The 17,055-nt window shown below is 32.0% G+C and overlaps 1 protein-coding gene across 1 annotated transcript in view; it reads right to left on the reverse strand.

Annotated features, from left to right (window-relative positions):
- The window catches only part of LOC139517132 (thioredoxin domain-containing protein 16-like), a 52,991-nt gene that overhangs the window by 33,757 nt on the left and 2,179 nt on the right, over positions 1-17,055 (reverse strand). The window contains exons 2-8 of the mRNA XM_071307839.1: positions 10,404-10,486; positions 9,119-9,273; positions 7,412-7,533; positions 5,583-5,673; positions 4,217-4,373; positions 3,572-3,735; positions 918-999 (exon numbers count right to left, since the gene is read on the reverse strand). Of these exons, the coding sequence (XP_071163940.1) occupies positions 918-999; positions 3,572-3,735; positions 4,217-4,373; positions 5,583-5,673; positions 7,412-7,533; positions 9,119-9,273; positions 10,404-10,486 (854 nt within the window). The remainder of the gene's footprint in view (positions 1-917; positions 1,000-3,571; positions 3,736-4,216; positions 4,374-5,582; positions 5,674-7,411; positions 7,534-9,118; positions 9,274-10,403; positions 10,487-17,055) is intronic.

Genomic DNA, 17,055 nt, shown 5'->3' on the forward strand with positions numbered 1-17,055 from the left:
TGATTACTTCCTGCATTCAACTACAAAAATAGCAATTTATAAAACAAACTTCAGAAATTTTGTAAACTCTGTTGAACCTCTAGCTGACTTGTCTTCACCATACAGTTTATGTGTCAACTTTTAAACATGACACATTGGTAGTTCATACATTTAACACTTTAGTTAAAGTTTAGAAGTATTAGGCCCAGTAATTTCAGAGGAGAAATTTTTTAAAGGTTAGCACACATGACAAACAAATTGTGAAAAATAGCCTTTGATAACTCCTTTTAAAGGGATCAATTAACAAATTTGGTCATGTTTTTTTTTTGCAGATCCTACTTTGTTGAACTTTTTTGCTGTTTACAGTGTATCTTTATCTTTAAATATATTCAAGATAAACTGCAAATTTTCATTAAATTACCAATTCAGTGGCAGCAACCCAACAATGCATTGTTCATTTCATCTGAAATTTTCAGGGCTGATAGATATTGTCCTATATAAAATTTACACCCAGATTTGCTCTAAATGCTTTAGTTTTTGAGATATAAGCCAAAAACTGCATTTGACCCCTACTTTCTATTTTCAACCATGGTGTCCATGTTTGTTGATGGATCAAAACTTCAAATACAATTTATATACTAGATACCCTAAGGAACATAAATTTAAGTTTAAAGGTATTTGGCCCAGTAGTTGCAGAAGAGAAGATTCTTAAATTAGTTAATGATGATGATGACAGGAGACAAGTGATGGCATAAGCTCACATGGCTTTGGGCAAGGTGAGCTAAAGAGATCATAAATAATCAATACATATAGTTCATGAATTATTTGTTTTCCACAAGGACAGAATTTTTTCAAATTCTGAACCATTTAAATGAATTATATAAGATATGTCTGACATGGCAAAAATTCTCTTTTGAATGCTTGGATAAGCAACATACCATATTTCTTTTATGACATGCTACAGCAGGAAAACTTCCATGAAAATCAAGTTCACCTTTTTCTTCAGGTGATAAACGGTCTCTGAAATATAAAATGCATTCTATACAATGCTATAATTTGAAGCAGAGGAAATAGCAATCTAATTAAAATTAAATCCTTTAATTGCTCCTGTTCTGATATGTCACGCATCAAGGCTTGATTAATTTTAATTAGATTGAGGAAATGGGTGCATTCTTTTTTTTTTATAGGAAATAAATTTTAATGAAATAAATACCTCCTAATTTTACCATTTTCACACAAAAAATAGAAAGATTGTTGATCATATCTAAACTAGAGGCTCTCAATAGCCTGTGTCCCTCACCTGTTACTGTATTTACTGATGTCTGCCATCTTGGTTGGTAGGCAGGGTCATTAGACACTTTTTTAAAATAGATACCCTAGTAATGATTGTGGCCAAGTTTGGTTAAATTTGGCCCATAGTTTTAGAAAAGAAGATTTTTGTACAAGTTACAAAAATGACGAAAAGTTGTTATGACTTATTTGTAGATCTTACTTTGCTGAACATTATTGCTCTTTACAATTTATCTCTATCTATAATAGTATTCAAGATAATAACCAAAAACAGCAAAATTTCCTTAAAATTACCAATTCAGGGGTAGCAACCCAACAACGGGTTGTCCGATTCATCTGAAAATTTCAGGGCAGATAGATCTTGACCTCATAATCAATTTTACCCCCATGTCAGATTTGCTCTAAATGCTTTGGTTTTTGAGTTATAAGCCAACAAGAGGCTGTCACAACGACAGCAAACCGGATTTATTAATATTTATTTGTGTCCTGGCAATATCACAAGAACCATTACTGATGAATGGTGAAAGTGAAAATCGTCAATATCAAATTTGACCTCCATTTTGTCATCAGTATCAACATATTAAAATTTGAAAAGCTTAGATTGAATGGTTCATGAGTAAATGCAACAACGTGAATGGAAACACCATTTTACAATCTTTCAAGAACCATAATGCCTGAACAGTAAAAGTCAAAATCGTCATTATTGAACTTGACCTCTATTTTGTTATCAGTAACAACATATAAAAATTTCAAAAGCTTTGGTTGAATGATTCATGAGAAAATGCACGGACACGACTGGAAACACCATCTTTCAATCTTTCAAGAACCATAACTCCTGAACGGTAAAAGTCAAAATCGTCATTATTTAACTTGACCTCTATTTTGTCATCAGTAACAACATATTAAAATTTGGGAAGCTTTGGTAGAACAGTTCATGCGTAAATGCACGGACACAACTGGAAACTCCATTTTTCAATCTTTCAAGAACCATAACTCCTGAATGGTAAAAGTCAAAATCGTCATTATTGAACTTGACCTCCATTTTGTCATCAGTAACAACATATTAAAATTTGGGAAGCTTTGGTAGAACAGTTCATGCGTAAATGCACAGACACGACTGGAAACTCCATTTTTCAATCTTTCAAGAACCATAACTCCTGAACTGTAAAAGTCAAAATCGCCATTATTGAACTTGACCTTCATTTAGTTGTCAGTAACAACATATTAAAATTTTAAAAGCTTTGGTTGAACGGTTCATGAGTTAATGCACGGACAACATTTGATTGCCGCCCGCCCGACCGCCCGACCGCCGTACATCCCCAAATCAATAACCGACATTTTTGTCACAAAAATCCGGTTAAAAACTGCATTTTACCCCTGTGTTCTATTTTTAGCCATGGTGGCCATCTTGATTTGATGGCCGGGTCATCGGACACATTTTTTAAACTAGATACCCCAAGGATGATTGTTGCCAAGTTTGGTTAAATTTGGCCCAGTAGTTTCAGAGGAAAAGATTTTTGTAAAAGTTTACGGACGACAGAGGTAGGACGACGGACAACGGACGCCAAGTGATGAGAAAAGCTCACTTGACCTTTCAGGTCAGGTGAGCTAAAAATTCATATATCAATGTAATTTAGAATTAGTTTTTTTACTTTTTTTTCAGATACTCTATGTGCATGATGTGTTATTTTTGTTAAATGTGGGTTCACTTTATTTGCTGCCTGTCAAGTATTATGTGAAATTAGAGAATGAATTCATATGCAAATATTTTATATGTATGTATTTTCATTACTGTTACACAATCACTGTGGCTAAGTTGTATTTTGAAAATAAACATCTAAACATCTTACAGTAAATATTTTTTTCAAAGTCCATTGTAAAAGGGTTGATGTGGGTCATACCACTTACGAACTGGAAGTCCTTCTGTCAATTTAACATACATGAACAGTTATATAATCCAGGTGATGTCATGCATGCACATTAAATTCATTTTTATTTTGGGGGATTTTTTTTCACAAAAATATCCCTCCACTATAATTCATGAAAATAAATAAACAATGAAAAAACCTTCACATCTCTGGTGAAAAGTTGTCTCATAGGCAATTATTCCACATCTCCATATATTTATATTTAAATACAAAAATGTACAGTCAATCTTAGCTACCATATGATGTTATCCATTCGTTTGATGTGTTTGTGCTTTTGATTTTGCTATTTGATTAGGGACTTTCAGTTCTGAATTTTCCTCGGAATTTCAGTATTTTTGTGATTTTACTTCTTTTTTTTTTATGATATGACTTACACATCAACAGCAACTATTCCCATGTTTGTGAAAAAAGCATCAGCTGTGTCACTGGCTGCACTTAAAACAGTGTCTTTAGAATCTTTGTTGTAGAAGAAATATCCTACATGCAGTCCTTTATCTTGATAGAAGGGTATCTCCATACCATCAGACGGCATCATAAACTGGAAAATGTTAATATCAGCCAATTATGAAGCAGTTTTTTATACCTATTGTCTCTTTTTGGTATCTTATATGTATTTTATTTTCCTGCGTTTCAACAAAGACCTGAAAATTTACCAGGATATATTCCACTTTACTCAATATTTTCATTACATATATTCGAAAAAAATGTCTGTAACTACTAGAAGTCCTTTGTTAATTTATGTTCATCATTGTCAATTTGCCTGTTATTTCTGTTACATATTCTAACATTGGACTCATACCGCTTTTACACTGAGTTTTATTGTGTTTTATTTATTTTACATTGGCTATAGGTATAGGAGAGGGTTGAGATCTGACTCCTCATGTTTAACCCCACCATATTTTTTCACCAGTCCCAAGTCAAGAATCTGTAGCCTTTTAATCTTGTGGGTTTTTTTTAAATTTTGGTTCATATGTATGTTTCGAAGTTGGGTCCATTTCACCAAATAAAACTATTCTTACCACTTTTGGGTATGTAAGACTCTTGACAAAGCTAGCCAATGTTGCTAGATCATATTTCTTGCTGTATTTAAAATAGGGACATTTCAGATCTTTTTTGGTCCAATTTTTACATCTAAGTACATATATAGACTTCTCTGAGGGACTGAAAGAACTGTCTCTGAAATAATAATTTTTTAAATTAAATTACAATAAATATATGGATGTAAATCTTAGTTTAACCAAAGTTAATTTCAATTCTAAAATATGTTCAACGACAATCTATTGATTTGGAGACAGATTGCAGTAACATACCTTTATGATTCTTTTATCATGTCAATCAATGAAAAGCCTTTCATTTGGTTGTTTTAAATCAAAATTTATAGTGATTTTAAAAAATAAGTTTTTTATGGAAATCTGCATACAGATATGTGTATCAGATATCAGAATGAAAGTTTTTCTGAATTTACAGTATACCTTTGTAGCTGTTGTAATATATGCTTAAAATATTTCAGTCTGTCTGTTCTTTATTTAGTTATAACTGTTTATTCGTTTGAACCATGACAATGGATATTTTAATTGCTTTACATGTTTAAAACTTCATATTACTTCTGGTATTGCCTTTTCTGCATTCAGTGTTGTATGAAGCCTATCTAAAACATGCACTCTGAGAGTATTTCAAGGCAATAAATAGTCCCCTACCAGTTAAAATTTAATTGTACTACAAAAATGCTAACTTGATCTATAACTTGTCATAGTGTAAATTATATAACAAATTTCAAGTCAACATCTTCAAGCATGACGAAAAAAAGTGTAGAAAACCGATTATTTAAGTGAAGTCCAAAAACCATAACTCTGCACAAAATTATTTGAGTGAAAAAAATTTGAATTTGATCAATAACTTGTTATGATAAAACAATTAACCAAATATCAAATCAGTATCTTCAAGTATGAAGAAAAAAAGAGTAAAAAAAATAATTTGCTGGACTGACAAATGGACAGACAGATGGACGGACAGAGTGCTAACTGTAGGTCACCTTCTTACCAACTTTGTCAGTAGGGGACTAATAACAACAATCAGACCGATACGCTTCAGACATATGAAACTTATAAGTATTGTTTGTATTTTTTTGTATCAACATATTAATCATATTCTTGGAGGATAATGTGAGTGAGTGAAGTTGAAGTTATATCAATACACTTTTAGTATTACATGTAAAAAGTAGGAGGATACCAAGAGACAAGAACTGCAAGCATTCTTTCCTAATGTAATATGTATTGTTAACTTATTGCTGGGTTTTTGTTCTCTTTTAATATATTAAAATATTCAAAAGTTCTTTTTTCTGTCGATGTTAAACAATAATGACGCCAGTAAAAAGAAAATACTTACTTAAGATCTTGTACGGCCTGTTTATTAGTGCACACAGCAAACTTAAATTTATCATGATAAGCAAAGGCCACTTCCATAAAGATCCTATGTTCTGTAAATAAAACACAATTTCATCAATTTATAATCATGATTTAATGTGTAGAGGGTATAACATGTACAATTACACTTTATCAACAAACAATCAACATTTTAGTGAGCACTTAAGATAAAAGAAAGCTTTCATTTTGCAAATTTTTAAATAAAACTTGATTTGCAAGTTAAGAGTTATCTTCCTTTGTTAATGATTGTCATTTCTATTTTGTATAACAGATTCATACACCATGCATTGTTTATGTATGGTTTATGCGATGTTTTCTGGACAAGTTAGAGAACTCAAATACACATTATGTTGTAGCTTAAATATTAAAGTATAACATTTCATCAATACATTGTGTTGCATTGACTGAATAGGATCTAAATACACCTTATTGCTAATCCCGGCTGACTGGAGAATTGGTCCCGCTTGAACTTTTGATGTCATACAACAATTACTTTTCCATTGTGGTGTCAAATGTCAAAATTTTATTGGAACCTGTGTGATGTCCAGTAATGGCGGACAAATAGCAATAAGGTGTATAACGATCAATATTTGACTTCACTGTACTATTTTGTTTGAACTATCAAACATAGTTATCAACCTTTGAAGATGTTTGCATATGTAAATTATAATTAGTAAAGACTTTTTGTACTGTTTATTGGGTTAGACAATATTTGTATGTTTTGGCTTGCATGAATTTTAAGTCCCCAAATATCTTTTAACTGCCTTATAAACATTTATAAACTTTGTGTCAGTTTTAAACCAATTAAACTGTATAAAAAGTGTGCACGAACATTTACTACTTTGTTATGTTTTTAACAATTTTAATTTGCAAAACACATACATCTCTTTATATGTCTTTACACTTTGATGTGCAAGTCTGGCAGTCTTTTTCATTCCATTTTTTTGGTTATAATTTATCACTGTCATTTAAACATGTCTACTTGATACAAACTTATCTTTAAGAGCAATACAATGTTTATATGTAGGTATAAGAACACAAAACATATTTGGGGACTTAAAACTGTATGCAAACCAAAAACAATACAAATAATAGAATCTAACCCAATCTAGTGTTCTTGTTTGCATCTTTAGAAAGTTTAGACCAAAGATAAAGTTTAATGTTAGATTGAATTTATATATAAAATTGTGGGTAAATGAAGCTTGTTAATTATAGATCAACTTGTATCATTTGGTGAAAGAAGCATGTCTAAATCTGACCAATTGTCCAAAAAGTCAGTACAAATAAATTAATTGTTTTATTTACAAAGTCAAATATATATACTGCTGAGTTTTTCTTGGAAAATAAATTGAAGTTATAATTTTATCTGTTTGAAAGTTCACATAGCACACTCACACTTTCAGCCATTTCCATGTTCAGTTAACCATGAAATCTGAGTCAAACCCATAACTTTGGCATGTATTTTTAAAAGTTCACATTATAATGAACATGTGTACTCAGATTCAAGTTGGAGTTGCCCTTAACTTTATGGTACCGGTAAACTAAAATTAAGCAAACTTTAACATCCCTCAAACATATATTTAACTTGATACAGGACAAATGAAAAACAGACGGACACACAGAGAAGAAAAAATAATTATGTTGCAAAATGCCATTACTATCTTAGGTGGAGCAAAAAATAGCAAAAAGTTGTATATAAAACATACCATTTCTAATGTATGGCTCTTAAATGTAATATAAATTGTATGAGTACTATCAAATTAAACATTTTTTTTAATTAAAACTAATAACCAAATGTGCCAATAGCTTTCTGGTAGGTAAACAGTATATCTTTCTCCCCCTTGTATTTATTTTCATATTCAATCCTCTCTTCCACAGACTGTAGTATTGGTACATCATGGATTAATACTAATCTGGAAGAAACAATTTATATAGCAATTTTGGAACATCATGTCACTGATAAATACTAATCTGGAAGAAATGTTTTATGGTCCAAGAACACATTTCTGGTCCAAGAACACAGTTATTTCGTAGTGCATTTCTTTTAGACGATAAATGGAAATTGAAAAAAACCCACCTGCACTTTTTCTATAATATTTTTACAGTGTGTTGTACCACTTTTGGGACAAATTATATCAAAACTATAGAAAACTTCATCGGCTCTAACTCAAAATATGAACAAATTTATGTTAAAGGGGTCTTGAAATTTTTTTACATTTTCCAAAGTGCTAATTTTTAACCTTTTTCAGCTGGATCAAGTCACTACTTTACTTTGAAATTCATGACCCAAATTTTTTTACAGTTTAATTTCATCCCCATCTTGCTATTTGAGGCATAAAACATGAAGAAATACATTTAAAAGGGGTATATAAAATAGCAAGTAACACACTGTCCACACTAGGGACTAAATTTGTGGACATCAAAAATGGAGGGGCGATAATTGTGTTCCCTGACCTTATTTGGTGTTTTGGTACCTCATTGTTTAATACTAATCTGGAAGAAACATTACATGTAGAGTTTTTGGAATAGTTCAATACTTTACATTACATGGCATTATTCATATTTTAATACAGGGCCTTGCTGGCCAATTCGTGTAAGTAGTCAAATTGATCACCGGCCACAATCAATCAATAAATCAATCAATCAGGTTAAATCAAATAACTACAATGGCACTATCTGAAAACTTTGTCATCAGCTCAATTTCCAAGTGTAATTTTGATTGAAAAGATACCTCAGTCTACCCGTCTTTACCTATTTTTAAATATATAACTATAATATCACCATTATTTTTATTTTATTCTATAATTAAACTCATCATAGATACCAGGATAATTGGTGTAATTTGTATATAAATACTGAGAATTAAATGCAACATAAAACTGAACAACTGTTACACTACATAATAATATCTAATTGATTTTATTGTATTGTTTAAACACAATTTCTTATTAAACACATTTCTATAATGAAATATCTTAAAATTACTTGACTTAACATTTTTTTCTTAAAGGTTAACTGGGGTATAGAAATATGATAATCTCTTGATGATTTTTTTACCAGCAATCCCTTGCAAAAGTGAGCATGTTAAATTTAGTTACTTTTGTAAAGAGTTTGTGCCAGTTGAAAGGAAAATTTCTGTCCTTATCCATCATGAACATATTTTCATATTGTTGTGCTGTCCAAATTACCTGTCATTCACTCTGCTTGACCCTACCCTACAGAACCTATGTTTGTATCAATTGTTATTTGTATGTTCTGAACATGCATGAAGTATTTGTCACTGGACATAAAGAAAATAACAATCAGTCATAGATGTTCTTACAAACGAATAGAATACTTGGTCATAAAGTATTACAATGTACTATATAAACTTACTGTAGAATATTGGACATGATAGAATTAACATCAAACATAGTCTCTAATCCCAGTTCCAACAGAACATGGTTACTACATAGAATACTTGGTCATAAAGTATTACAATGTACTATATTAACTTACTGTAGAATATTGGACATGATAGAATTCACATCAAACATAGTCTCTAATCCCAGTTCCAACAGAACGTGGTTACTACGGTATGTAAAGATTTGGAACTCTGCATTATGCTCATTACACTTAGGTTCCTTGGCTTCATGTAGAATTCCACAATCAAACTAAAGAAATAAAACTTACTTTTATCAAACTCAAAAATATGCAAAATTTAAAAATTCCTATTGATAAAAGGGAAAGGCTTTTAAGATAATAGTAATAGAGAAATTAAGACAAGAAAATTTTAGAGATTGCCTTTGCTGTATGTTAAAAGGGTGAGAAACAAGAATGTGTCCCAAGTACACGGATGCCCCACTCGCACTATCATTTTCTATGTTCAGTGGACCGTGAAATTGGGGTCAAAACTTTAATTTGGAATTAAAATTAGAAAGATCATATCATAGGGAACAAGTGTACCAAGTTTCAAGTTGATTAGACTTCAACTTCTTCAAAAACTACCTTGACCAAAAACTTTAACCTGAAGCGAACAGACGAACGGATGCACAGACGGACGGAGGCACAGACCAGAAAACATAATGCCCCTCTACTATCGTAGGTGGGGCATAAAAAAGACAGGAAAGTGTAAGTAAAGAGGAAAAAAGATATAACATCTACAAGGAACAAGAAGGTGAAGGTTGATTAAGAAGTATAGTAAGTAATGTAAGGGGAAAAAGAAATACATGTATACTTCCTTATATGTTTCCTCAAACAATTAAGACATTTTAAAATCGGAAGCAAATCTGTAGTTGATTGATAGATGAAATTTAAATAGTAAAACTTATCAAAATTTTAACATATACATGTTATTTGTAAATATATTAAAATTGCATTGACTTCAACATGCTAAGTACATTGTACTATAAAACTTTATTTTATATTTTTTTTCCTTGTAAAAATTAGTGATGTTATAAAATGGCTACTCTTATAATCTATATGATACAGTAAAAATTTTAGGTTTCAAAAGTTACTTAGAAAATGAAATAAATAGCCGAAATTCTTAGTAATCATTGGGAGTTTTGCTACAGCATATGCACCCCCTTAATAAGTTTTCATTCATACATCAATGTTTCATTAATACTTTCATTAAATATTGGGGCACACATCGAAACATATATGTTTAATTACTTGTATTATTAAATTAATCTTAATCAACATGATTGAGCAATAAAAACCTTATTTTCAAAATATGTGACACACTTTATGAATCAATTACATTCTATATACTTTATTCAATATTTAACAATAATATACTCACAAATCCAACTTCCACTCCATATAATTTTAAATATTCTGCTGTCTTGTCTAACTCTTTGAGAAAGCCTTTCAATCGTGGAATATCTGCAATAACATAAATAACATAGTTTTGCATGTTTTTTTCCATAGCAATGTATACAAATAACATGTGTAAAAATAGTATGGTATAGTTCACTAGTTAATAATAAAAAAATTTAACCAAACACAACAGATTTCTCAACAGATCTGAATATACATGTAGTACCAACAAAATAAAATAAAGAATGAAAATTGGGAATGTGTAAAAGAGACAACAACCCGACTAAAATACAGAAAACAGCATACGGCCACCAATGGGTCTTCAACACAGTGAGAAAATCCCAAACCTAGACAATGCTAGAGGAAGGTTTCAGCTGGCCATGGCCCCTAAAACTAGAGGCTCTAAAGAGCCTGTGTCGCTCACCTTGGTCTATGTGACTATTAAACAAAGGAAGCAGATGGATTCATGACAAAATTGTATTTTGGTGATGGTGATGTGTTTGTACATCTTACTTTACTGAACATCCTTGCAGCTTACAATTATCTCTATCTATAATGAAGTTGGCCCAGAAGTTTCAGTGGAAAATGTTAGTAAAAATTTACAAATTTTATAAAAATTGTTGAAAATTGACTATAAAGGACAATAACTCCTTAGGGGGTCAATTGACCATTTCGGTCATGTTGACTTATTTGTAAATCTTACTTTGCTGAACATTATTGCTGTTTACAGTTTATTTCTATCTATAATAATTTTCAAGATAATAACCCAAAAACAGTAAAATTTCCTTAAAATTACCAATTCAGGGGCAGGAACCCAACAACGGGTTGTACGATTTATCTGAAAATTTCAGGGCAGATAGATCTTGACCTGATAAACAATTTATCCCCCTGTCAGATTTGCTCTAAAGGCTTTGGTTTTTGAGTTATAAGCCAAAAACTGCATTTTACCCCTATCTTCTATTTTTAGCCATGGCGGCCATCTTGGTTGGATGGCCGGGTCATCGGACACATTTTTTAAACTAGATACCCAAAAGATGATTGTGGATAAGTTTGGATTAATTTGGCCCAGTAGTTTCAGAGGAGAAGATTTTTGTAAAAGATTACTAAGATTTACGAAAAATGGTTAAAAATTGACTATAAAGGGCAATAACTCCTATATGGGTCAACTGACCATTTCGGTCATGTTGACTTATTTGTAAATCTTACTTTGCTGAACATTATTGCTGTTTACAGTTTATTTCTATCTTTAATAATTTTCAAGATAATAACCAAAAACAGTAAAATTTCCTTAAAATTACCAATTCAGGGGCAGCAACCCAACAACAGGTTGTCAGATTCATCTGAAAATTTCAGGGTAGATAGATCTTGACCTGATAAACAATTTTCTAATAGTCAGATTTGCTCTTAATGCTTTGGTTTTTAAGAGTTAAGCCAAAAACTGCATTTTACCCCTATGTTCTATTTTTAGCCATGGCGGCCATCTTGGTTGGTTGGCCGGGTCCCTGGACACATTTTTTAAACTAGATACCCCAAAGATAATTGTGGCCAAGTTTGGATAAGTTTGGCCCAGTGGTTTCAGAGGAGAAAATTTTTGTAAAAGATTACTAAGATTTACGAAAAATGGTTACAAATTGACTATAAAGGGCAATAACTCCTATATGGGTCAACTGACCATTTCTGTCATGTTGACTTATTTGTAGATCTTACTTTGCTGAACATTATTGCTGTTTACAGTTTATCTCTATCTATAATAATATTCAAGATAATAACCATATAACGGCAAAATTTCCTTAAAATTGCCAATTCAGGGGCAGCAACCCAACAACCGGTTGTCCGATTCGTCTGAAAATTTTAGGGCAGATAGATCTTGACTTAATAAACAATTTTACCCCATGTCAGATTTGCTCTAAATGCTTCGGTTTCAGAGTTATAAGCCAAAAACTGCATTTGACCCCTATGTTCTATTTTTAGCCATGGCGGCCATCTTGGTTGGTTGGCCGGGTAACCGAACACATTTTTTAAACTAGATACCCCAATGATGATTGTGGCCAAGTTTGGTTAAATTTGGCCCAGTAGTTTCAGAGGAGAAGATTTTTGTAAAAGTTAACGACGACGGACGACGCCGGACGCCGGACGCCAAGTGATGAGAAAAGCTCACTTGGCCCTTCGGGCCAGGTGAGCTAAAAATGTGTACTAGTTCAATGAAAATGGTTGTCACCATTAACTCTGAAACATATAAATGAAGTTATTTTTTTTTAAACATACAAGTATAACAAAGGTCATAGGCTCCTGACTGGGGGCAGGCGCAAAAACACAAAGAACAGCAAGCTATAAAGCTCTAGTGAAAATTGTGTTTTGACTGCATGGTATCTTTACAACATGCACATATTGAACAAAATATGTGTAAATTTACAAAAAGGCTTTGAACATGCATATATATATATATATATATACAACTCGTCTAAACATCAACCCAACAATGTTAGATCTGTAAATTTGCTTTCGCAAATTTTTGGTTCTTCCCTCGCCGGGATTCGAACCCATGCTACTGTGATATCGTGACACCAAATCGCCTGCACTGCAGCCGTCCCGCTAGACCACACGACCACCTGGGCTCTCAAAAAAAGAGCTTTCTGTGGGCATGTGTTACCTTTCCACGTCAGTTTTAATCTAGCGGCGTACTACAGTACATGATATATAAGGCATGAAGATGTTATTGTTACAGATCAGCTAAATTATCTATAGTAAAGGATCCTACAAATTAATGTAAGATACAGTCACAGAAAATAATTATATATATATATATATATATATAAATATACATGACATTGTATATGTGTGTTAGTAAATGCAAAAAAAAAATTGTAAAGGGTTCAGCAGAACCCTACATATACATCTGTATGTCTCGCCTGTGATAGCTGCTGTCAGTGTAAAAGTGTAATGTGCATTTAAAAAAAAATATATCAAAATTTCTTTTATGCTTTATTTTGGTGTTGAGGATTAGCTTCTGCACAAGTTTCATAACAATCCATGAAGGTGTACAGATTTATCATTAAAAAAATGTAAACCCTCACTGTCTGTAAATATTAACTGTATAATACTAAATCCATCTATAAAAAAAATACTGAAAATGAAAAAAATATATTGTCAAAGGTTTGCTTGGCATTATCTCACAATCATAAAAAAAAAATCTGCAAAAGTTTCATAAAATTTTATCAAGCTTAGACAAAGTAATTGATGTGTAACCTAAACCCCAGACTTTATCTACATGTTAAAATTTGTTACACATCAATCACTTTATCAACCACTTCTGAACAGACTCATATGCACGAATTTCATACCAGAGACATATAACAAACTTTAATTGTTTGCTGTAAAAAAAAAAAAGTCCATTTTTCAGTAAAAAACTGAAACAAAATATTTACAATCTTACTCTGTAAATTGTATTTTGGTCATACTTAGTAATCATAAACAAGCTTCTGTCAAAATTTCATAAAATTCAATGAAAGTTTGACAGTTATTGATGTCTCAACAAACTTAAACCACAAACAGAACCTAAATACTGGTGCTGCTGACACAGATGAGCAAATCTAAGATCTCCATGTCTCTATTTTTGAGATATGAATGTTGCATGCTCAACAAAATTCTAAAAGTACATGGCTTCTTTATAAATGTAGTTACAAAGTTTTGCTTTTTACAGTACTAGTGTTGCAACTCATACCATGCCTACCATACAACATAAACTTATCCTTCTGGTTGATACTGATTTGAACATTGTCATACATGTATATACAAGTTGGTACAAATATACATGTAGCACAAGCTGAAAAGAAAGTTTTTTATTGTTTTATTTCAACAAATATTTGACATAAATTTAAACATTACATCATTTTTCAACTGGTGACAAGGCAGACATTGAAAGGGTCATGCTTCAGTGATTCCCTATATAATCAAATTTTTCCCACGAAAGGGGTGGGGCCCGGGACCCCCAGAGCCCCCTGGATCCGCCTATGGCAAAACCAAGGTGCACATTGATGCATCACTCGTTTGTGATGGCTACCTAGAATGGTTTCACCAAAAATGCATCTAACTGAAACATGCTCCCAAGTACCAAAACAACATACTGGATTTGTAGAAATTGCCTTTGTAAAAAATTGTATGCAATATTGTCATGATTGTAAAATTCAAATAAAAGTTTTGAAGTTTTATTTTGATTCATGTATATCACTAGTTCCAGCATACATTGAAGTGCATTAACTTAACTACAAAAAAATGTATAACACAATGTATCAATAGACACAAATATTATGCATGTTACAGGAAGTCCCCAATTACAGTAGAAAAATCAATAAACAAAAAAAAGAAAAAAATGAACAATTCAATCTACTTATGAACTCAACATCCTTAATTTTTTATTTTCTAACTTTTTTTATTTCCCGCATTTGCGCAGAAGGTATTGTTACATTCATAATGAATTGGTTTGTTTTCTGACCCTGCATTCTGGCAATTAGCATGATTAGTCTCCAATGTAACTATGTTGTAATATTATATTTTTATCATTTTAACATTATAAATGTACATGTACATGCAACAGTAACCGGCTGTGTCTTCATAAAATCAATGACTATACATGTTGTATTTTATCTGGTTCATTTTCCAACTTGCACTCTTAAAGACTTATGATTAGTAGTTAATGCTGTTTGTTAGTATTAAAGACTGCTCATTAGTTTTAATTAAACAGTATGTAAAACAATTAGGTACTGATTGTATATTTTAAGGTTCATCATAACAAAAAGACAAATATGGCTGTATTTACATGCCAAAAATTACTCTGAGTACAGACTTACCTGTGAAGATGGAAAAGTTTTAATGCTTGGCATCCACTAGATATAAAAAAGTTAAATGCATTTTGTGTTTCAGAAAGATAAAATCTCTTTTGGATTTTGATGGGAATTTGTTTCCTTCATGCAAAAGGTGTTAAAATCAACAAAGTTGTGGTATAAGATGCTCCCTCAGGTAAAAAACTGGTTTGTATTGTTTTGATTGTCCTTAATTGACATGGACAAGAGGTATCTTCACAACTATAGGTGAGTTAACGAGTTTATCTGAGTCAGTGAGTGGACAGTATCAAAGTAATTCGGGTGTTTGTTTATTTTTTCACCTTCTGTAGAAAGGAAAAAAAAATGCCCATCAAAAACCAAGAAAGATTTTATCTTTTTTAAACACAAAATACATTTAACTTTGCTCTATAGTCGAGATTCACATTGATAGTAAACATGCATATTTAGAGTAAAAATATGGTATATTAGTATTTACATCCCAGCTCCTTTGTTCTAACAGGGGTGATCTGAGCCAGATCGTCCCTATCTGGGCCAGATCACCCCTACCAGATCACCCCAGTTTAAGTTTCTTTGTTATGCATGCTTTCCTTTGTTCTGTAACATTTTGGTGGGAATGTCAAATCCAGTATAAAACTTATAATTAATTATACGGAGTAGACTATCACTCAAAAATCCAGTGTATATGCAGGGATTCAAACTCAAGACCTTTAGCATATCAAGCCTCCACACATACCACTATACCAGGAGGAGTGGATACGAAATCACAATAATTAAACATACTTAAAGGAAGCAAGATATTTTTATAACTGGAGCGAGTTGGCAGACCTTTTCTTAGTGGGGTTTAAACCCTTTTCGCTAAATAAATGAGTTGTCAGACTGATTGTTCAATTTGATTTTACACTTTTTTTAAGTTGGGTGAGTCGGTTTCAAGAGTGGGGCGATTTTTTCATTAAGTGGCGATATAGTGTGGGCCGATTGGCCAGTGGGGCGAGTTGACATTGTTTGATATCTACTCATCGTGTTAGGGGGTCATAAAGGGTATAAATCATATAGTAATTTATAAAGTATATAATAATGGTTGTGTGGCGTTCTTAACTAGATTTTATGAATTGTAAATGGTTTTTAAAACAGCAGGGATGTAAAATGGTTATCCCATTCGGACTTGGTGTGTCAGTGTAAGATCATCCTCTGGCCTCTGGCCATCGGGATGATCTTACACTGACACACCGCGTCCTTATGGGATAACTATTAAATATACTGCAGCTGTGCTATTTGAGCAGTCAAATTGCATTAACTGTATATTCATATGTGATATACAGTCACTGACCGTATATCACCTTGTTTATGACGTTGACAATGGGTTTCAGTAGTTTTATTTATGACGTCAATAAAACATACAGGTTCGCGGAAATTTAACGTCGTCCGCTCAAAATCAAAAATCAATGGGTTTTACCCTAAATAGTTCATTTAGAACAGTTATAAGAGTTGCGGTATATAAAGACAAGAGTGCACACGCTGAAATGTCTCGCCTTCTATACTAATCATTGATATTATGTTGATAGTCCTAAGTATAAAGTTAAGCATTATAACAACTGTCACATAAACTTAACATTAACCAAGATAACTAAACAAAGACCAATGAACCTTGAAAATGAGGTCAAGGTCAGATGAACCATGCCAGGCAGACATGTACAGCTAACAATGCTTCTATACAACATATATAGTTGACTATTACTAATAGTTTAAGAAAAATAGACCAAAACACAAAAACTTAACATTGTGCAATGAACCGTG

This window comes from Mytilus edulis, chromosome 3 (assembly GCF_963676685.1).
Source record: "Mytilus edulis chromosome 3, xbMytEdul2.2, whole genome shotgun sequence".
Taxonomy (NCBI): domain Eukaryota; kingdom Metazoa; phylum Mollusca; class Bivalvia; order Mytilida; family Mytilidae; genus Mytilus; species Mytilus edulis.